The sequence below is a fragment of the Eptesicus fuscus genome, chromosome 13 (genome assembly GCF_027574615.1).
Source record: "Eptesicus fuscus isolate TK198812 chromosome 13, DD_ASM_mEF_20220401, whole genome shotgun sequence".
In the NCBI taxonomy this organism is placed as follows: Eukaryota; Metazoa; Chordata; class Mammalia; order Chiroptera; family Vespertilionidae; genus Eptesicus; species Eptesicus fuscus.
This window is the reverse complement of record NC_072485.1, coordinates 82950550-82957353: the sequence shown is the minus strand read 5'-3', so window position 1 is coordinate 82957353 and position 6804 is coordinate 82950550. Positions and strand designations below refer to the sequence as shown.

Below are 6804 nucleotides of genomic sequence, written 5' to 3'. Positions count from 1 at the left end.
GGGGGTGTGGGCTGTGGGGGGCGGGGTGGGATGTCCAAGGCCAGTGCTGGGGTGAGTCCAGTCCGCACCTGCTTCTTGAAAAGGTGCAGGGAGTACAGCACCCCGCTGGCCACCCGGGGAGCAGATCACAGGGTGGGCGCTGTGGGACTACCTGGGGCCAGCAGGATGGCTGGGTGCCTGAGGTCTGCTGCCCTCTGGCCCTCGGCCAGTCGGCGGGGAGGGGGTTACAGGGGGGTACCAGTGGATGGGAAGTGAGCAGTCATGCGCGTGGGACCGGGGCAGAGGCCCAGACCCAGGCACCCCTTGTGGATGGAGGCTCCCGTGGCCTCGGGGAGAGGTGTGGGGAGAGCTGGGGGGGCTGGCACCTCCAGGCGGCAAGTTTGGCTGAGGTGGGCCTGGGGCAGGCGGTGAGGTGGGCGGGCGTGGCCGATCCCAGGGACAGGCCATGGGCAGGCGGCAGGTGAGCGGCCCCGCCAGGCGCAGGGCCCGCCAGCAGCGCGCGCCCTCGGTGTCCACGGTAAAACACACACACATACAAAAATAATACTCCACGCGGGGGTGGGCGCGAGCCGCGGCGGGTGCTCCCAGCCAGGCCTAGCTGTCACCCTCCAGCCTCTTCTGGTTCTTGGAATGGAACTTGCTCATGAGCTCCTCCAGCTCCGACCCGCCTTGCTGCTTCTAGGGAGGCGGGAGGCGGCCTCAGCCTCAGATGCCCATCAGGCGCCCCACCCCCCCAGTCAGGCCCCGGGAGCGGGCGGGGGGGGGGGGGGGCGGGGCCCGGCTCACCTCCAGGACCGCCTTCTGCACGGTGAGCTGGCTGTACACGCGGATGCCCTCCTCCCCGCACACCGTCTTCAGCTCGTCCTTGTTCAGCGAGAAGAGCTGGGGCCCCGTCAGGATGCCCAGGTTGTCCACGATCCTGCAGGACCGGCGGGGGGAGGGGACGGCGGGGCAGGCGGCGTGAAGGCGGGCCCTGGCGGGCGTGGCGGCCTCGCCCACCCCGCACACCCCGCCACCTGCCGGCGCCGCCCACGCACCTGGCGCTGAAGGCCTTGGCTTCCAGCCACGCGCGCACCTCGTCGGGGCCGGACTCGTAGGTGAGCGGCAGGTGCACGGGCTGGCTGCGCTCCACGCGGAAGTGCCGCTGCGGCTGCGCCTTGATGTGGCTGATCTTCTTGACCAGCTCGTCGTTGACCTCGTCCATGTGGTGGATGAGCTCTGCGGGGCCGGGCGGCGGGTCAGGCCGCCCTCGGCCCGGGCTCCCCTCCCCCCCGGGGCTCCCCTCCCCCCGGGCTCCCCTCCCCCCCCTCCGGCTCCCTCCCGCCCCAGGTGGCTCTGCCCCCGCCCCCGCTCCCCTCACCATCTTTGTTTCCAGTGAAGCTTGAGGGTAGCTTGTGGGTGGGGCTGGCAGGACCCCAGTATTTCAGACCAGCCTGGAAGTGGGGGGAGACAGGGGCGGAGCCCATCCGTCACTCATCTCCTTCCCAGCAGGAACCCCGCCCCCTTCCCTCCCAAGACCTGTCCAGCCCCCAACTGGCCTGGGCCAGACCTTGGAGCCCCTGCAGTGAGGGCCCCAGGGGTAGAGGGGGTCTCTCCCTGAGGCCCATGCACCCCCCCACCCCCCACCCACACCCCTCGGCCCAGCTGTGGTGAACAGCGCAGAGCCCCTCACCCCCATCACCGTCACCTCGTGGGGGGCGCCGGCCTCCTCCGCCCGGATCTCATCCAGGATGTTGCGGGGCACGTAGCCAGCCTGGCCGCTGCGGCTGCGCAGCTTCCACCACTGGTGCCCATCCTCCAGCACCTGCGGGCGCCCCCCACGGTCACCCACGGTCACCCACTGTCACCCACCAGCAGGCCCCACCTGCCCTCGGCCCCGGGCAGTGGAGTGCTGGGAGCACGGGTGAGCCCCTCTGTGCAGATGGTCCAGAGGAGCTCTAGCGTCTCCCCTGAGCCCCCCAAGTCCTAAGGGGACATCACACCTTCTCCAGGCCCCCCAGCTGCACGCTGAGCGAGGTGCCCCAGCCTGGCTGCGGATGTAGATCACCCTCAGCTCGCCCCACTTCCCTCCCCTGGCGGTGACCCAGATTTAGGGCTGGCACCAAACCCAGATGGTGCCAGAGGGGCCCCAGAGGTGGGCATGGGCGACAAGGCCCTGCTGGGTCGGAGGGTCCCCCAGTCGGCACAGGGAGCGCCCACCCTCTGTCCTGAACCCAGCACAGGCGCCCTGTGCCACTGGGAGGCCTGGGGGGGGGTCCCTCATCCAGTGTCTCTTGGATCCAGGCTGGAGCCCAGGGGTAGGAGGGGGAGGGGGAGGGCCCTGGGGAAAGGGTGGCAGCCAAGCTGGTCCCAGGGTCATGGATCTGCCCCCCCGCCCCCCGCAGCCCCCTCCCGCCAGCCCCACGCACCTCCAGGACCTCGTCCCTGAGCACCGACAGCTCGTTGGCGTTCCGGGCCGTGAAGTCGTAGAGAACCTTGACGTACTTGGCCATGGCCGGCGTGGGTTCGTAGCCCCTGCGTGGAGCGAGAGCGGCTGAGGCCAGGGCCGGGCCGGCGGTCTCCTGGCCCGGGGGGCGGGGAGCAGCTCCGGTGTGCGGCTGCCTCCCGTGCTCGCCAAGGCTGCAGTGGAGCGCGCTCGCAGCGGGAATGGAAACTGTGACAGCCCCAGAGCATCGAGGGTGGGGCGCCCTGTGCGGAGGTGGGGTGCGGTGGCGGGGTGGAGGCCGGCGGGACCCAGGCGCCTTGGGCATAGCAAGGCCGGCCCCAACCCAAGCCACCTCAGGGGTCTCCAGGCCCGGCCCCCTGGGGACACCACGGCCAGGCGTGCACCCCAGGAGTGACAAGGCCACGGCCGCCTCTGGAAAGCAGCTGACCAGGAGGGAGGGACAGTCCTGAGCCCCACGCGGAGGACGCCCCTGGGCTGCAGGGGTACGGGGGGCTCTGGGCGGATCCTGACCTCAGCACTGAGCCCAGCCCCCGCTCCCCACCCTGGCCCCCCATCATCAGGTGCCTCCCTCATCCAGGTGTGGCCTCGAGACACTCGGGAGGGAGGGGTTTGAGGCTGGAGTGCCCCCAGAGCCTTGGCGGGGGGGACGGGGCTGTCAGGCCGGCCGTGGCTGGTGCTGGGCAGAGGGAGGCACTGGGGAAAGCGTGGCTTTGGGGCCTCCCCTCCTGAAGCTGAACCCTGGGGTCTGGCAGGTACGAGCTCCAGGCAGATCCTGGGCCTGAGGGATGTGGTCTTTCCAGGTGTGTGTGTGTGTGTGTATGTATGTATGTATGTATGTATGTGTATGTGTGTGTGTGTGTGTGTGTATATGTGTGTATGTGTATGTATGTGTGAGTGTGTGTGAGAGTGTGTATGTGTGTATATGTGTGTATATGTGTATATATATGTGTGTATGTATGTGTATGTGTGTATGTGTGTGTATGTCTGTATGTCTGTATGTATGTGTGTATGTGTGAGTGTGTATGTGTGTATGTGTATGTACGTGTATGTGTGTGTGTGAGTGTGTATGTGTGTATGTATGTATGTGTGTATGTGTATGTGTGTGTATGCGTGTATGAGTGTATGTGTGAGTGTGTGTATGTGTGTCAATGTGTGTATGTATGTGTGTATGTGTATGTGCGTGTATGCATGTGTGTGTGTGTGTGTGTGTGTGTTGGGGGAGGAGGTCTCACTCCACCCCAGCAGGAGGCAGGGGCTGGTCGGACCCCTGAAGCTCAGTACGGTCTGACCAGACTCTACAACAGAGCGGGGAACAGGAGGCGGGAGGCGGGCGGGCGGTGAGGTCCGGGCGGCCTCGGTCATTTCCCCGGAAAGCCGGAGCACCCAGTGGGAGTGCGAACCCGGTTCGTGGGAAGGTGCCGTTCTGAGCCACGGGAGCGAGGCGTCTGCTGGGACCCGGTGGCCGGACCCAGAGCCTCTGCTCTGAGGGTGAGTCCCCCCCTCACTGGCGGGGCGCGTACCTGTGCGCATGCGGGGAGCTGGCCGGGGGGAGGCCGTCTCCGGGGGCTGTGGGCTCGGGCACCAGGCTCTGCTTCACGGAGTTCCGGAAGGACCGCCGGCCGGCCGCGGGGGGCGGGGTGGGCTGCGGGGAGAGCGGGCCGCGGGGCTTGGTGCCGGGTGGGGCCGGCCCGGGGGGAGGGGGTGGGGGTGCGGGTGGGGGTGCAGGCGGGGCGGCCGAGGGGGGCCACCGGGTGGGCGGGGCTCTGACCTCGTCGCCGGGGCCCGCGGCCAGGCCCTCCAGCTCCCAGGGCGCCTCCCTCAGCGCGTCCAGCGGGGGCTCCCAGCCGCTGTGGAACTTGGGCACGTAGAGCGGCAGCTGTGGCTCGAGCGGCAGCTGTGGCTCCCGAGGCCACTCGGAGCTGCGGGGGGGGGGGGGGGTCTGGGGTGAGCCGCGCCCGGACCGCCAGCTGAGCCGGGCCCCCCGGTCCTTCCCGCCCATGTGCCGTACCGGGGGCGGGTCCACGTCTCCCCCAGGGACTCCCACAGCGCCATCTCCTTGGGGACCAGGTGGCCCCGCAGGAAGCCCACGGCGTCTCGGGAGAGCAGGGGGCTGAGGACGGAGCGGGCGATGTCCGGGCCGCCACAGGTGCTGACGATCTGGGGCACAGAGGGGGTCAGAGGGGGTCACACCCGGTGGGCCCGCCCCGCCCCCGCCCCGCGCCCCGCGCCCCGCACCAGGTCCAGCGGCCCGAAGAGGAAGTGGACCAGCTCGGCGGCGCTCGGGTTCTGGATGTGCTTCTGCAGCTTGGCCTGCGGGCGGGAGGGGGCGCCCGTGAGCAAAGGGCAGCCGCGCCGGCGGAGGGCGGGGCGCGGACCCCAACCCCCGGCCCCCGTCCCCCGCCCCCCGCCCCCCGCCCCCCGCGGGGCACCGAGGCGGCGCGGGCGGCGGCCTCACCAGCAGGTTGATGGCCAGCTTGGTTTTCTGGAAACAGTCAACGAACTCGGCCTCGGAGGGCGGCCGCGCCCGCAGCGTGAGGACCCCCTCTGCAAGGGGCGGGGGGTGAGCCTGGCCGCCGGGTGGCTGCGCCCAGCGGCCCCCCAGCCTGAGCGGCCCCGCGCCCCGCACCTGCCGGGCCCTTCTTCCCCTTCCTCTTGCCCTTCTTGCGCTGGTTCAGCTGCTTGAAAGCCTCCGCCGCCTTCTGCAGCCGCGCCACGAACCACTCGATGTCGTCCAGGGCGCAGTTGAGGATTTGCTGCGGGCAGACGGGCGGTCAGGGCGGGCGGTCAGACCAGAGCCGGGCGGTCAGGGCAGGCGCCCCGCTCTCGGCAGGGACCACCACACGGGCTGCCTCTAGGCCCCTGGCCTGGGAAGGAGTGGGTGCAGGGGGGAGAGGTGGGTGCAGGGGGGAGAGGTGGGTGCAGGGGGGAGAGGTGGGTGCAGGGGGGAGGGGTGGGTGCAGGGGGGAGAGGTGGGTGCAGGGGGAGAGGTGGGTGCAGGGGACAGAGGTGGGTGCAGGGGACAGGGGTGGGTGCAGGGGGGAGGGGTGGGTGCAGGGGGGAGAGGTGGGTGCAGGGGACAGAGGTGGGTGCAGGGGGAGGGGTGGGTGCAGGGGGAGAGGTGGGTGCAGGGGGGAGGGGTGGGTGCAGGGGGGAGGGGTGGGTGCAGGAGTGAGGGTGGGTGCAGGGGGCAGAGGTGGGTGCAGGGGGGAGGGGTGGGTGCAGGGGACAGGTGGGTGCAGGGGGAGAGGTGGGTGCAGGGGGCAGAGGTGGGTGCAGGGGACAGAGGTGGGTGCCGGGGGAGGGTGCAGGTGCAGGCTGCAGGGGGAGGGTGGTGCGGGGGGCGCCCTCAGGCCGGACCCACCGTTTCCTTCTCTATCCTCTGGGCCAGCACGGCTCGCGGGGGCTCCTCGTCGGCCGCCTCCGGGGAGCGGTAGCCTGGAGCGGGGAGGGGAGCAGAGCTGCCGCCTACTGAGCCCCCAGACCAGACAGCTCGTCCCCCCCCAGCCCAGCCCCTCGGCCCACCTGGCTCGCTGGGCGGCACGGGCGGGCCCACTCGGTTCTTGGGGGGCGAGGAGTCCGGGGCGTAGGGCTGGAAGGGCACAGGGGCCGGGCCCTGGCGGGGAGGCAGCACCGACAGCCGCTGCCGGATCTTCTCCTGGTGGCCCCTGGGCGGGAAAGGCGCTCAACCCCGCCCTCCCGGGAGGGCCCCTCCCCCGCCTCTCCCCCGACCCTCCCCAACCCTCCCCCGCCCTCCCCGCCCCTCCCCCTGACCCTCCCTGACCCTCCCCCGCCCTGTCCCCGCCCTGCCCCTGCCCCTCCCCCTTCGGGGCCCAAACCTACTTGAGGGTCTGGGGCCGCATCTTCTTCCCCAGGCGGCAGTCGGCCAGCGCGCTCTCGATGTCCTCGTGCACCAGCTCCGCCTGTGGGGACCCTCAGGCTGGCTCCCGGGGCCACCTCCCCGCCCCCCCCAGCCGCCCACCTCCCCCCACAGCCCGCTCACCCCCCCAGCTGCTCCCCCCCCAGCCGCTCACCTCCACCTCGTCGCAGTGGAAGAAGTGGATGTCGGGCTTGCTCTGCTCCGAGTCCTGGCACACGAGCAGCAGCACGGACGGGTAGCGCAGCTGGTTCAGCACCGTCTGGCTGTGCCGCACGGTGGGCAGCGGGAAGTTCTCCAGCTCCTCCTGGGGGACAGGGCGGCTCGGACCAGGCGCCCCGGGCTCGGCCGGGCCCACGGCCGTGAGCCCAGACGCGGCTCAAACACGGGCTGGGCCCGAGGAACACACAGCGCCAGGGCGTGGGTGGGCCTGTGCCAGGGGCAGCCCCCCCCCATAACTCCAGGCACCGCACAGGGACGTGGC

At 70.8% G+C, this 6804-nt stretch overlaps 1 protein-coding gene across 1 annotated transcript in view; it reads right to left on the bottom strand.

Moving 5' to 3' along the window:
* Nucleotides 1–6804, bottom strand: part of EPS8L2 (EPS8 like 2) — a 19130-nt gene continuing 12326 nt past the window's right edge. Inside the window, exons 6-21 of the mRNA XM_054725509.1 lie at nucleotides 6478–6627; nucleotides 6287–6366; nucleotides 5969–6111; nucleotides 5808–5881; nucleotides 5073–5199; nucleotides 4902–4990; nucleotides 4682–4756; nucleotides 4455–4603; nucleotides 4215–4365; nucleotides 3967–4088; nucleotides 2409–2514; nucleotides 1688–1804; nucleotides 1361–1433; nucleotides 1038–1218; nucleotides 787–919; nucleotides 1–678 (exon numbers count right to left, since the gene is read on the bottom strand). Of these exons, the coding sequence (XP_054581484.1) occupies nucleotides 595–678; nucleotides 787–919; nucleotides 1038–1218; nucleotides 1361–1433; nucleotides 1688–1804; nucleotides 2409–2514; nucleotides 3967–4088; nucleotides 4215–4365; nucleotides 4455–4603; nucleotides 4682–4756; nucleotides 4902–4990; nucleotides 5073–5199; nucleotides 5808–5881; nucleotides 5969–6111; nucleotides 6287–6366; nucleotides 6478–6627 (1854 nt within the window). The 3' untranslated portion in view covers nucleotides 1–594. The remainder of the gene's footprint in view (nucleotides 679–786; nucleotides 920–1037; nucleotides 1219–1360; nucleotides 1434–1687; nucleotides 1805–2408; nucleotides 2515–3966; nucleotides 4089–4214; nucleotides 4366–4454; nucleotides 4604–4681; nucleotides 4757–4901; nucleotides 4991–5072; nucleotides 5200–5807; nucleotides 5882–5968; nucleotides 6112–6286; nucleotides 6367–6477; nucleotides 6628–6804) is intronic.